Below are 13,175 nucleotides of genomic sequence, written 5' to 3'. Positions count from 1 at the left end.
CAGCTTGTACAGACTCACTGATGCTCCCAGAAGTAAGGTCACCCCAGCCTTGTACTCACTTGGCAGCTGCTTTTTGTTTCTTTGTTAGTTTTAGAGAGAGGGGAAGAGAGGGAGAAGGAAAGAGAGAGAAACATCAATCAGTTGCCTCTCGCTCAGCCCCAACCGGGGACCTGGCCCCAACCCAGGCATGTGCCCTGACCGGGAATCGAACTGGAGACCTTTCACTCGGTGGGACCACACCTAACCAAGCCACACCAGTCAGGGCTGCCTTTGCACTTTGGGCAATAGTTAACTGAGCAGTTTTCAGGGGTTGTTGCGTTTACTCCCCATGGCAACCCTGGGTGGTGGATATCATGATTATCCTCACCGTATGGAAGCATGAGGAAACTCAGCTTATCGGCTGGTCAGGCGGCAGAGCCAACATTCTCAGCCAGGCAGCCGGCCTCCACCATGTGACGCGGCCCAGGTACCCCCTCCAGAGAGAACGGGCCAAGAGGAGCAACTGATGAATGACCGTGGGAGGCTGTCGTTCGAGAAGCAGCCCTGCCCCATGTCTCCTCTGCCCAGTGAGCAAACCTTCGCTCTTTCTTCTTTTAACTTCCATGGAAGAAGGGTGGCGAGGCCAGACCTTCCCTGGTGGTGCCATCTGAGTTGCCAGACAGAGCAGGCAAGCTCCAGTTTCCGAAGCACCACTTCCCAGTGTGCGTTCCTTGGTGAACCAGTTCCATGTGCTAAGGTTGTGCTGGTGTCGGCAGGAGCTGGGACGGGGCTCGCCAGTCAAAAAAACGTTGAGAAATCTCAGTCCGTGCTCCCACTGGAAAGGTTCGCAGTACACACTGACGTATTAAACGCTCCGAGATGGCCTGCGATACAGAAACCTGGCCAGACTTCATCAATTTACTGGACCATTGAATCCTCTTGGACTAGAAAACCTATTTATGTACATTTTGGGGGAAGCTGTTCTAAAACATTCCAAGTAGAGGTGATGTTTTGTAAAGCATTGTAATTTGTCTCAGAGTACAGCTGAAGTGACACTCCCCCACCAGCCCTCCCCGCCCTTGGCTTTCTTTTAACTGCCAGGCCTGTGGCCTCTGCTCTGGCCACACGCTGGCATTTGGGAACCTCTCCCAGCATGCACGCAGGCATGCAGGCACGATCTCTTCGAGAACTGCTCCTGACACTGTGCAAACATAGAGAGGCCATTAGAGTCTCCTCCCACCTGCCTCGTGTACCTCCCTGGTCCTGTGAGGAATTCTGAAGCAGAGATGGGGGACAATTGATGAAGTTCATGTACAGTCTGGACTGAGCGAGATGACAGGTCTCTGAAAAGGCTGGGTGTAGCCGCTGCCCTACTCACCAGGAAGCATCTCAGATTTACAGACCCAGAGTTTTTTTGGTCAGCCTCACCCACAGTCACGCTCCTCCTGGTGGGACCAGTGTCAACAAGGCAGCTCTCTCCCTGACGAGGGCCATTCTTCACTTCCTCAGAGTCGTCGGGTTCAGAACCGGAGGCGCTGCTAGAGGCACAAGCCACTCAGAGAGGGCGCGGGTATGAAGTTCACAGCCAGTTCAGAAAGAAACCAGGTCAGGCGTGAGGACCCCCTGACAGATCTAAGGATATAAAAACTTACGTGTCTGTAAACACCAATATAAATTCTCACATTCGTCAAGGAGGGGAGAGGAAGCCTGAACAACCCAATGTCTGCCTTGTTTGGGGTTTGGCTTAAGTTTTTTCGGGATCTATAAGGCCTGATCCGATTCTGCAGGACTCAGACCTCCGTGTGGGCCCCGGCTCCTCCCCACAGCGCAGCCGCGTCCTTTGGGAAGTGGCCACAGAGCTTCACAGGGACCCGGCTGCATGCGCTCTCTGATTCAGCACTGTCTCTGGCACCGTGGAGGAATGGGCAGCACCACTACTTGGCAAAGAAGTTCACGGAGAAAACCTGGGTGTTGCAGGAAGTAGTGTGAGTGACTCAGGTGGTAACAATCATAACATTTAACCTGTTTCTAATGCTCTGCAGTTTCAAAGGGTTTTCCACTCCTCGCAGTGTTGAGGTGCCCAGCGCCTCCGGGCAGTCTCCGCTTCATGAGCCAGCTCAGCACAGGAGGGTGACGTGCGGGAGGTCACGTCAGGGACCCACAGCAGGGAGTCAGGGTTAGGCCTTAAGTCTTGTCTCTCGCCTATGTGTCTCTTGCCAGGACACTGTGAGATGAGGCGCTTCTTTCCCTCATCTTGAGTCTCTTTGCTCTCGGGGCTCGGGGCAGAAAGCGGGGTGCAGGCCTGTTGTTCTGTGCAGCCTGCAGCCTGCGTGGTCCCCACATCTTTGCTAACAGGGAGGCAGCTTCGGGGTCGGTTCACTCCCGGAGCATGTGGTTCCACCAAACTTGAATTCCAATAAGTAGCCCCATTCAGCGCGTCTTCAATGGTCTGTTTGTGTGTGCTTTTAAACATCAATTCCAATGTCAGGCATTATAATACAATTTGGAAAGAGATGGCCTATGTGTTTTGTTAATACTAGGGTTTGGGTTCGCTCCCTTTTTCACTTTTGTTTTTAAAGGTTTTATTTATTTACCTTTAGCGGGGAAGGGAAGGAGAGAGGGAGAGAAACATCAATGTATGGTTGCCTCTCATGAGTCCCCTGCTGGGAATTGGCCTGCAACCCAGGCATGTGCCATGACTGGGAATCGAACTGGCGACCCTTTGGTTCATAGGCCCATGCTCAATCCACTAAGCTACGCCAGCCAGGGCTCTTTTTTACTTTTTAACTTCAGTCTGTCTTACCCTAGTTTGACTCTTTTCCTTGCTATATCTTTTGGGGGGGCAAATTTACAAATATTCAAATAAAAGCTACCTCTGCCCAAGCCTGGCCAAGGACAGCGACACTTCACACAGCTGCTTCCCTGTCAGCCTCCACGGAGATGAAGAGCCACGTCTGACAAACGGGGAGGGGAGGAGCATTGCTGCATTTCAGGCCNCTTTTTTACTTTTTAACTTCAGTCTGTCTTACCCTAGTTTGACTCTTTTCCTTGCTATATCTTTTGGGGGGGCAAATTTACAAATATTCAAATAAAAGCTACCTCTGCCCAAGCCTGGCCAAGGACAGCGACACTTCACACAGCTGCTTCCCTGTCAGCCTCCACGGAGATGAAGAGCCATGTCTGACAAATGGGGAGGGGAGGAGCATTGCTGCATTTCAGGCCCCCTGCCTGCCTTCTTTTCGGTCCCATTGGATTTCTCAATAATTTGGATAATCCAATTAGTCTAAGCAGTGTAAAACATCGTACTAGGGCGAGGTGTGGAATACTAATAGCTTTTTGCTGGTATGCCTGAAAAATCTCAGGGCGACATTTGCTTCGTCTGCTCCACGATGACAAAGCTGATTTTGGATGATAAGGTTCTGGCAACGTGTAGTGATGGCAAGGGGGAAAAGTAAAGACACGGGCTCTAACTTACCTGCATGAAATCTGAGGAGGCGGTTACTCTCCTAATTAGAACCACAGGCCTTTGGAGAGAAGGCATCAGCTGCGCAATATGCGATTACGCACCATACGAAGGGAACCACTGATCGGTTATTGCCCGAACTCGAGAGAAGGGGGCTCACCATGGAGGGGAAAGCGCACGTCCCTCTCTTGGACAGCGAGACGCTGGTGGACACTGGAGATTGGTGAGTGACGTTGTAGAACCCAGGACCCGGGATGTCATCCTGGAAGGAAAGAGTGCGTGGTGTCAGCGGGACGTGCGTGTTCGGTTCCACGGTGCCTCTCCCCAAGCTTCACACCCATTGACACGGAGCCTCACCGTAATCCGCCAGGGCGGGCACCGCTGCCACTTCCCAGTGCCAGCCGGGCTCCAGAACCTCCCGACCTGCCCCGCTGCTGTGGCGGCCTCCGAGTGCTCAGGCTGGATTCCGAGCCGGGCTGGGACCCCCAAAGCCCTCGCTCTTCCTGCCTACTACGTGCTACATTGCTGCCGTTTTCCCACCATTAGAGACATGAGCATAAAATGTCTGTGTACATGGATTGGGTAAGCCGAGCCCATGGGGAGGGGAGGGGAACCGATTCCACGTAACCACACCTCACCTGACTCAGCTTCCTCCTCAGCCTTTCAGAGGAGAAATCAGGGAGTGTTTCTGTTTATGAAGCAAAATGAAACAAAAACAACCTTCATCCTGAACAAGGCCGTTTCCAACTCTCAGACCGAGAGAGGCAGGTGCACAGGGCTCAGGTGCTGAGCGATGCGGTGTGTTAGGAATAAACAAAAGCTTGGTTTCGAGGCTTATTCCTGCTGCAGCTGTGGACTGACCCTTCACCTCCTCTCCCACACTGGGCACCAGGGGAAGTCCATGCGGACAGGAGTTGGCTGGGCAAGAAGCATGAAGGGATCAGGATGCTGCTCTGTCTCGAGGGCTTGCTGGACGCCAGCTCGGTGCCAGGAGCTTTCTGAAGGTCGTCTTATCACACCCTCTGATGCCGAAGGGACCACTGCCCTCGCTTAACAGACGGAGACACCGCGGCATGTGGAGATGAATTTGCCTAGGGCCCCGCCGTGCTCAGTGGCACCTCCAGGTGGTACCTGGATCCAGTGCTAAGCGCAGGGTGTACACAGTCCTTTGCTGTGGGGGCACGATCGGGCCCGTCATAAGGAGACAGGGGCAAATGGCGACTGCAGAGCTCGCCCTCTCCAAGTTCTGCCACGCAGGCTTGTCCTGCTGTCCTCGCCGTCCCTAGCACCTTCCCTGGGGCACAGTGAAAGCTTATGGCATCACCAGGGCCTTTAAGGACGTTCCATTCTGGCCTGAGCAGTGTGTGATTATGATTTCATATAAAGGATAAGGTTATCTGTGCTATTAACAGGTTCTTCTGTGCCGAAACTTAAATGCAGGGGATCCTTGGAGCCTTGCGGATGGTGGCAGGGGAGCTGGCTGCTGTCTTGTAGGTGAAGGTGACCCCTGGGGGACAGGGCAGGACTGGCTGCCTGGGAGAGTGAGGCAGGCCATGAAAGAATCAGCCCAACTGGGGGCACAAGCACCCCGTTCAGAACTGAACCCCAGGCCCAGTTCAGAAGAGTCCCGGCATGCGGGTACAGATCGACGGGCTGCAGGGAAATGAGAAAGAGTTTTTTCTAGGGGGTCTGGGTGCGGGACTAGCATTTATTTGCGGAGGGGTCACCGCGTGCTGGGCACTGTTCTGAGTACTTTCCATGCATTGGCTCATTTCCTCCCCATTTGGAAGATGAGAAGCCAGGGCCGTAGGAGGGAAGGCCCATGGAGCCAGTAGCTGTCAAAGTCAGAGTTTGAACCCAGGCAGTCTTAGTACAGAGTCTGCTCTTCACCTCTGAATGTGTAGGATAAAAGCAAACATTTTCACTGGGCTAAGAATCAGGAATTCTTGTTCCCAAGGCCGCTACTAGTCGGGTGACCTTGAGCCAGTCACCTCCCTAGATCTGTTTCCTCATTTGTAAATCAGAGATGTTGGACTAAATGTCTTTGAGTGCCTGTTAGCTTTCAAAGTCCCTAACCCAAGGCACAGTTGAGGCAGAGAATTTGACTGTGACTGTTCTAGGTTCATTTGTTTGTTGTGTTTTGCTTTCTTCTCTTCTGGGTTTAAGCAGGGAGCAGTGAAGATACACACCTCTACTCCCAGCCTATTGCCACTCTCTCAACATGGCCATCAGCTCACAAGAATTTTCCGGGCCCCTGTAGTGTCGGAGGAGCTAGGGCTGCCAGATAAAACCCAAGACCTGCAAAGCTGCCCACGTACATTTGAATTTCAAATAAACTACAAACGCTACTTTGGGATAAGTATTATCCCAAAGTTAGGAACTTTGGGATAAGTATCCCGTGCACTATTTAGGGCATATTTATAGTATAATAGGTCTCTGTTATTTATCTGAAATTCTAAATTAATTAAGAATCCGGTACTTTCACTTTGCTAAATATGCAACCCTACTGGGCCTCAGTCACGTTTTAATTCTGCACGTGGCCAACTGGTTTGAGTCCAGGCCAATAAGAAGAGGAGTATCCCTCTTGGCCTGGAGAGGAAATCGCTGCCGGTCTGCTCTTCATGGCTGCCCGGGACGAGTCCTCCCAGTGGCCATACGTGGCAGCCTGTGTGGGCGACTGTTAACTCTCCAGAATTGAGAGTCTTTACACCACAGAAACTGGCCGATGCTATAAATCGGGGCCTTTCCTGGTGGAGGGGAGAGCTGGTTTACCAGCTGGCTAGCCTCACCGGACACCCACGTAGGCTTCTAGGCAACGTGGAGGGAAATGTCCAGCTGCAGAGAATCCGAGCCTTCTCCCGCACCTCCTGGGGGCAGTGAACGGCTCTCCAGGAAGGCCATGAAAATCTGGGCCTTCCCACCCCGAGCTAACAGTCATGCGACTGATGCTGTGTGATGGGGGGGCGGGGCTTTCAGAGCACAACCCAGAGAGCGAGAGTTCAACTGGCCACTGGTGTGCACTTAGCCGTCCCCAAAGTTTCTTGGCCAATACTACCCCCCAGGGCAAAAAACCAAACAAGCCAACAAAACAAAGCTGGGTGTGGGGAGGGAGAAGGGATGAGGAACTATTTCTGTGAGCTCTCGTGAGTGCTTGCTGAGCTCTGCTGAAAGCAGCGGTGGCTGCTGCCTCCTGCACCCGCCTCTTGGTGTGACCATGAAATGAGTCAACGTGGGGACAGAGGTCACAGCAGTGCCGGTGGGTGCAGCCACTGCCATCGTCACCACTCTCTGCACTGCCGCCGCCGACAGCCTCAGTGGACCTTCCCTGGCAGGCTGCAGACCTTCAGAGTGGGACTGAGCAAGGGGCGACAGGTCGGTGTGCTCCCCTCTCCCACTGAATGCACATCCGGGTGACATTCAGTTGAAATGCACTGTGAGCGCTCATTTGGAGGATTAAGGTTCCAAATGGGCAGCCGCTGCATGTGGCAAGGGTGAGACACAGACCTACATTCACTTGGCCTTGGGCAAGCTGAGAGAGGGACGAGGAGGAGGGGAAGAGGGAGCGGGGCATTCACCTACTCCCCCCAGAGATCTCCCCAGGTTGTGGGAGGGCTTACTGTCCCACAGCCTGCAGCTGTGGACGCCCGCACAGCTTGGACTTTCTATTCCTGCTTTCATACATTCTGTCCAGTTCATACTTCAGGTGGAGATAAGACGCGCACACCCTCTTCCACCAGGCCAAGCAGAAGGTGGTCAGGGGCGTAAGACTGGCTTGGGGAGTTCAGAGGAGGGTATGCTGGCCTCCACCCAGGGGAGCCACCAGGGTACAGCGTCTGGGGACCAGGAGCTGCGGCCTGGGATTGTCCTCACTCTGCCTGGACCCTGGCTGCACAAGTTACTTAACCCTCCTTGTGTCTCAGGGTCATTATCTGGACAGTGGGGACGATGATGGGAGGCAGCTCACAGGGCTGTGATGGGGATTAAATGACTTCCCAACTGCAAAGGTCTTTGAAGGGAGTCCAGCTCGCTGCAGGGACAGCCGGAGCTGTTGTTTCTGGGGGTGTGCGCTGCAGGCCCCTCTGCAGGGCCCTGTGACTGCTGTAGAGAAGCCAGGCATCCAGAGTGGGGCGCTGTGGCTCTGACGTGCAACTGAGCACACACTTGGGGTGATTACCCCCTTGAACATGGTGGTCTATGCAAAGTCAGCTTCTTTTCATTTAAATATCCCTGACATGTGAAATACCTGCAGTCCGGTGCCTTATTGAGTTAATGAGTGAACAGAATCAACTTTGTACAATTTCACTCCAATTCACCAGCTTACCACTTGAGAGGGCAGATGGACCGTCAGGCTATGCATGGAATTAACATGTATTTTTAGAGCATGTCCGGGGGAAGAAATGGTGCCCACATCCTACCACTACTGGTTTATTTGAGCCCAGAGGGATCAATCAGGTTTAGAACCTAAGAACAGCAATCCCTGGAGAGGGCCTACCTGTGATAACATCCTTATTTTTAGGATGAGGAAACAGAGATGCAAAGATGTTAAGTGGGTACCCTGAGTGCTACACGGCTTGGAAACAGTAACCACAGTCCAGGATGACACGGGGACAGGACTGGGGAGGTGGGGGGAAGAAAATGTCCAGCGGGCTCCTGGGCTCAGATAAGACATGTCCCTTCACGCAGGAGAGTCGCCAGCACACCCGTAAATAACTGTGACATGCAATAACTGTGACAGCGAAGTCAGGAAGCAGACTTCGCTTCCAGCAGCCAGAGCCGCCGCCAGTCCTGAGCCTGAGCGCCGGGAAGGGTCCCTTGTACCCAGAAGTCAGATTCGAACGGGGAAGGTGAGCTGGGGGACATGGCCTTGGTGTTTCCTGCACAGTCAGGCTGAGAAGGTAAGAGCGCGTGTCAAAGGGCGCCCTTGGTAGATGTGCTGAGTGGGTCACAGAATTAATGTGAGGCCACAACCAAGTCATGAGATCAGGCCCAGGGTGTGGGCGAGCAGTTTTAAGAAGGGTGGTGAGACACTGGAGCTTTAAAATCTGCTCTTACTCCGTATTGCCTCACTCAGTTATGGGGTGATCCTGAACAAGATCCTCCACTTAGCAGTGCCCAGTTCCCTCAGGAAAGACAAGAAGCATGAGCATCGAATAAGACATTTTCTTCTGTGTTTACAGCTCGAAGAGCCTAATAAAATGATATAATCCAAGTTTTATGTGTCGGATGAGAAGGCTGAAGCCCGGGAAAGTCAGCTGACTAAAGGCACGCAGCTAGTTAACAGAACCGAACATAGGGAACCAGTTTAGGGACTTCTTGCCCTTTCCACAACATTTTATACTTGTTTACCAAATGCTTTCAAACACTTTGGTGAAAGTTTCCATGGCAAACCAATGCGATCATATTCAAAAGGCACGCATCAAATGTCTGAGCTATTTCTCCACATTTGACGCTGCCTACAGATTTGGCTGGCTGGTACCTGGGCTCCTTCAGCAGAAATTTTCTGAAAGCCAATAGTAATTTAAGGCACTGACTTTAAAAGCCAGCTCACTCCATTTCTGAACGAGCATCTTGGGCACTAGGTGCCATAGAATGGAGACTCACACCCGCTACTGGACATCTTCCCCTGTCTTGAGCTTGGTCTGTTTTGCTCAGTCCTCTTCAGAAACACGCTCCCTGCCTTCCATAGATCAGCTCTGCGGCTTCCAGGCCACAAAGGGGGGTGTGCCGCCGTGTGTGGCAAGGGCATGAGGCTTTGGGGTGAGCTAGACCTGGGTTTGAGGTCTAAATCTTTCCATTGATTCAGCAAATATCTATGTAGGGCCTCTTATGTGCCAACCCCGGCGTGGTGTGACCTTGGGCGGGTCACTTAACTTCCCTAAGCTTCGGTTTCCTCTTCTGTTAAGATAATAAACCCTTCCCTGCAGAATTGTTCTGAGGATTAGAGATGTGGTCTCAGAATGATTTCACCCACAGCGGGGTTCAGTCCATGGTGACTGCTAGTATTTTCATTGGAAGTTGGGCTGCAAACACCCTAGAGATGGACAGTATGTTTTTGTTAAACTAGCAAATGGGAAACCAGACTAAAAACAGGGACAAACAGGCAGACAGTTAGAACACAGAGACACTACAGAGAGAAGAGAGAAAATTCCAAGCAAATATTCATCATCTTTGGGGAAAACCTACAAGTAATTAAAAATATGTATGTGTGTGAGAGAGTGTATACACACACTATAGTGTTTATTATTTGCTTTCTTAGAATCCTAAAATGCCAGAAGTGGAAGGGACTTAAGGGGTCTCTAGTTTGGCATTCCTGTTCACAGAGGAGGAGCAGGCGAGGGGCAAAGGGGCGGCCCCTTAACTCCCTCCCGACTCACCTGCATCCGTTCAGAACCTACATCTCCTCATTCCCTCTGCACCATTTTGGCAAGATAGCGACATGAAAAGCATTTTTAGAATGCAGCAAAAGGCAACTGAGATGATGATCACTCAAAAAAAAAAGTTATTCTAAAGATCTTGATCAAATGAGTCAGGGAATGAGGATTTTAAAGAAAATTCAAAACGTTTGCAAGCTGCTTGAGCCCCCTGCTGGTGAGAGAGGAAAGGTCCGCTTCCCCAGCCTTGAGCTGACGAGAAATCCCCAGTTAGGTGAGGAGCCCTCAGAAGCCAAGCAGAACTTTCTAGATCAAAGAGGATATGAGACACAGATATTTGGGGGAGAGAGCGAGAGCAGAGGAAGTGCAGGAACAGTAATGAGACGTTGTTAAAAGAAGTCTAACAAAAGAGGGGGCCCTCATCACAAAGGTTATTTTAAATGTATTAGATTTTTATTGTTCCTTTTATGTTATTTGAAGAAAATCTCACTTCCTTTCATGTTATAAGGAGAGAGGCTGGGAGAGAAATAGAAAAGAGTTTTACTTTTTACTTGATCTTTTTTACTTTATTTTACTTTTTACTTTCTCTGGGATCTTTTTGAATGTTTTATTCTATAATAATTTAAAAATACATTTTTTATTAAAAAATTCTTTTTTGGTCCAGTGTAGTGCCGTAAGTCCCGACATGCTGCTTCCCCTAGATTTGATATCTTTTTGGCCAATTTCTAAAAATTCTCCTTATTTTTTTACTTGCAATATAATTTTATATTGGATTCAAGCATTTGGCATAGTGGTTAGACCAGCAATTTTCAATTTTTTAAAAAAAAATCTCATGGCACACAAAAACTACTAAAATTCCGCAGCACACCAAAAGATATATTTTTTGCCAATCTGACCAAAAAATAGCTCTAACTTTGATTCATTCACTCCGGACCACTACTGCTGTGTTGTTGGCTGTTGTCATTTTGTTATTGGACAATCTGAGAAGGGAAAAGAGGTCAGTGCCCCTGACTAAATGTCAGGTGCTGCCTGTTTTAACAGTTCCGGTGGCGCACCAGTGCCTCTTGTGGCCACCAGTTGAAAATCGCTGGGTCAGACAATCATATTCTACAAAGTCCACCCCCGCCCCCACCCCTGCTTCCTGATACTTCCAGGGCCCACACCCTCCTGGCACCATACACAGTTATTGCAATATTATTGACTCCATTCTCTACGCTGTACTTTACAACCCGGTGACTATTCTGTAACTGCCAATTTGTACTTCTCAATCCCGCCGTCGCCTCTTTCACCCAGCCCCCCAGGCCCCCTGCGCTCTGGCAACCAGCCCACAATCTGTGTCTATGAGCCTGTTCCAAATCCTTGTTACAAGCCGGAGAACAACTGGAGAGGCTGCTGTGGCCCCTTGGGTAACACTGCCCTCTGCTGGTCACAGGGACAGACGCACCAGCCAGGCTTGCCTGCTTATCCCCGGACAGACTAAATCCGAACTAAACATAAAGAATCTCTAAGACAATGTCATTACCGTCTTATGATAAAATCTCTTGGCTTGACTATTGAATCCTCTTTTTTCTGATTCTGGAATTACTGAAGACTTATATTTAACAGGAATGGAGGATTGTGTTGGATACGCAGCAGTAAAACCTAAACAACAAAAACAAAACAAAAATTAGCACAGAACAAAGAATTGAGAAATGCAGAAAACACAGAGCTGTCTATTAACGCTTTATCTTACATGAAATAGAGGAGACACTCGCCTTTTGACAAGAGATAAACATGAAACTGGGCTTTTAAAATATCCCCCACTTTCTTTCCTTCTTGGTAATCTTTGGGATTTCCCCCCTCCAGCTCTTAAAGTAGCCAGACTGGGTGACAGAGTGAAAGTGAATTGTCCTGGGGGAGAGGGAAGACCGACAGGGAAGGTGTTCTTGTCAAGCAGGAAGGGGACACAAAACCATCACTCATCCCAGGGCCGGAGTCACGCATCAGCAACGTGCCGTAAAGACCCAGGGGGGCAGGGAGCTCCCAGAGTGGGGCCCCCTCACTTTCAGGGCACCGAGCAAAACAGGATAAGTTTATCTCTCTGCTTTGTGCAGACATGGGGTTAAAAAAGCAGAAGGGCCTCATTTATAGGAAATCAAATTATGATTTTGTACCCCTGGGTTGTGAGGTATAAATACTATACGAAATCCCCCTTCCCCTCCTCCCACTCCCCACGTATGGGAGAATGTCCACAGTGTTGGTTCCACAGGCAGCACCTATCTGCACACCAGGCTGATGGCAAACTCTACCCTGTGAGCGTGAGAGAACTGGCTCCAATTTGTAGTGAGACTTGGTAACACAGTGGAAGTGAAAAGTTTGGCTGCTGGGAGCTTTTAAGCCTCGTCTGTCCCTCTTCCTTTTCCGCCCCACGTCTGGGTGAGCTGATGAAAGGCCCCGATGCTCCCTCCCGTGGCACCGGCCAGGTGTTCAGCCAACCCCGGCCCAACCCCAGTAGAGCCCCAGGTAGGTCTCCTTTCCCTGCCCGCTCACGCTGCCGTCTGTTGTTGGGCCAGGTTAGGAGGCCTGCCCTGCTCTCCCTGAGAAAGGCTCGTTACGTGAGCAATAAACCTTCTCACACCCCTCGATGTGTGTGTGGCATCATGGGTCTTGGCATCCAAGCCAGGTTCCGGGTGGACGCCCTCCCGACTGCGGCATGTCCCCAACAGCCGGCCACGCTACCTCAGCACTCCACGCCTCCCCCTCAGAGAGAAGATGTGCGCGGTGACAAGGAGAGCAACACCTGAGGTTGGAAGACCGCGTGTCTGGTGAGCTCAGAGAGCCGAGAGCAGGAAAGGAGGGCTGTGCTAGGGTGGGGGTGAGGCTGCATGAAAACCGTCTTGAAGGCCTACTTCTTAGTCTCTGAATTTTTGGAAAAACAAAACCGCTTTTCAGACAGGGGAGCCCGATGCCAACGGGGGCCCCTTGCGAGACACTGTGACCAACGAGCTTTGCAGACGAGGAAACTGAGGCCGAGAGCGATGGAGCTGCTCATCAATCACACAGCAGCACTTCACAGAGCAACACCCGCGGTTCGAGCACAGGGTGTCTGGTGAGCTCAGGCTCCCAAACTCGAAGCTGCGCCCCCTCTTTCTGAGCCCGGCTCATAGACAGTGAATGAACGAATGAAATACTGGGAGGCGGCCAACTAGCCTACTGTGCCTGGGCTCTGGATGAAACAAGTCACAGAAGCAGAAGACATGTTTGGTTAGGAACCATTCAGCAGTATCCGTCTATGGTAGGTTTCTTCATTTCCTCTCTTCCCCCTCCCTCGCCTGTTTACGTAGGTGGCCGCTTGTGTGATTTTTCTTTAAGGGAGCTAAGAG

General features: G+C 51.0%; 2 protein-coding genes across 4 annotated transcripts in view; one reads left to right on the top strand and one right to left on the bottom strand.

Moving 5' to 3' along the window:
• The window catches only part of STPG1 (sperm tail PG-rich repeat containing 1), a 39,052-nt gene that overhangs the window by 20,741 nt on the left and 5,136 nt on the right, over positions 1-13,175 (bottom strand). For all 3 annotated transcript variants that reach the window (XM_037032687.1, XM_037032689.1, XM_037032688.1), the window contains exons 3-4: positions 11,336-11,454; positions 3,603-3,704 (exon numbers count right to left, since the gene is read on the bottom strand). In XM_037032687.1, coding sequence (XP_036888582.1) covers positions 3,603-3,704; positions 11,336-11,454 — 221 coding nt within the window. The remainder of the gene's footprint in view (positions 1-3,602; positions 3,705-11,335; positions 11,455-13,175) is intronic.
• NIPAL3 (NIPA like domain containing 3) overlaps positions 8,232-13,175 on the top strand; it is a 43,591-nt gene continuing 38,647 nt past the window's right edge. Inside the window, exon 1 of the mRNA XM_037032685.1 lies at positions 8,232-8,337. The gene's annotated coding sequence lies outside the window, so the exon portion shown is untranslated. The remainder of the gene's footprint in view (positions 8,338-13,175) is intronic.

This window comes from Sturnira hondurensis, unplaced genomic scaffold (assembly GCF_014824575.4).
Source record: "Sturnira hondurensis isolate 20B ecotype Veracruz unplaced genomic scaffold, ASM1482457v3 Scaffold0021555, whole genome shotgun sequence".
NCBI classification, from domain to species: Eukaryota; Metazoa; Chordata; class Mammalia; order Chiroptera; family Phyllostomidae; genus Sturnira; species Sturnira hondurensis.
Note: the sequence above shows the minus strand (reverse complement) of the source record. Positions and strands in the feature narration are given on the sequence as shown.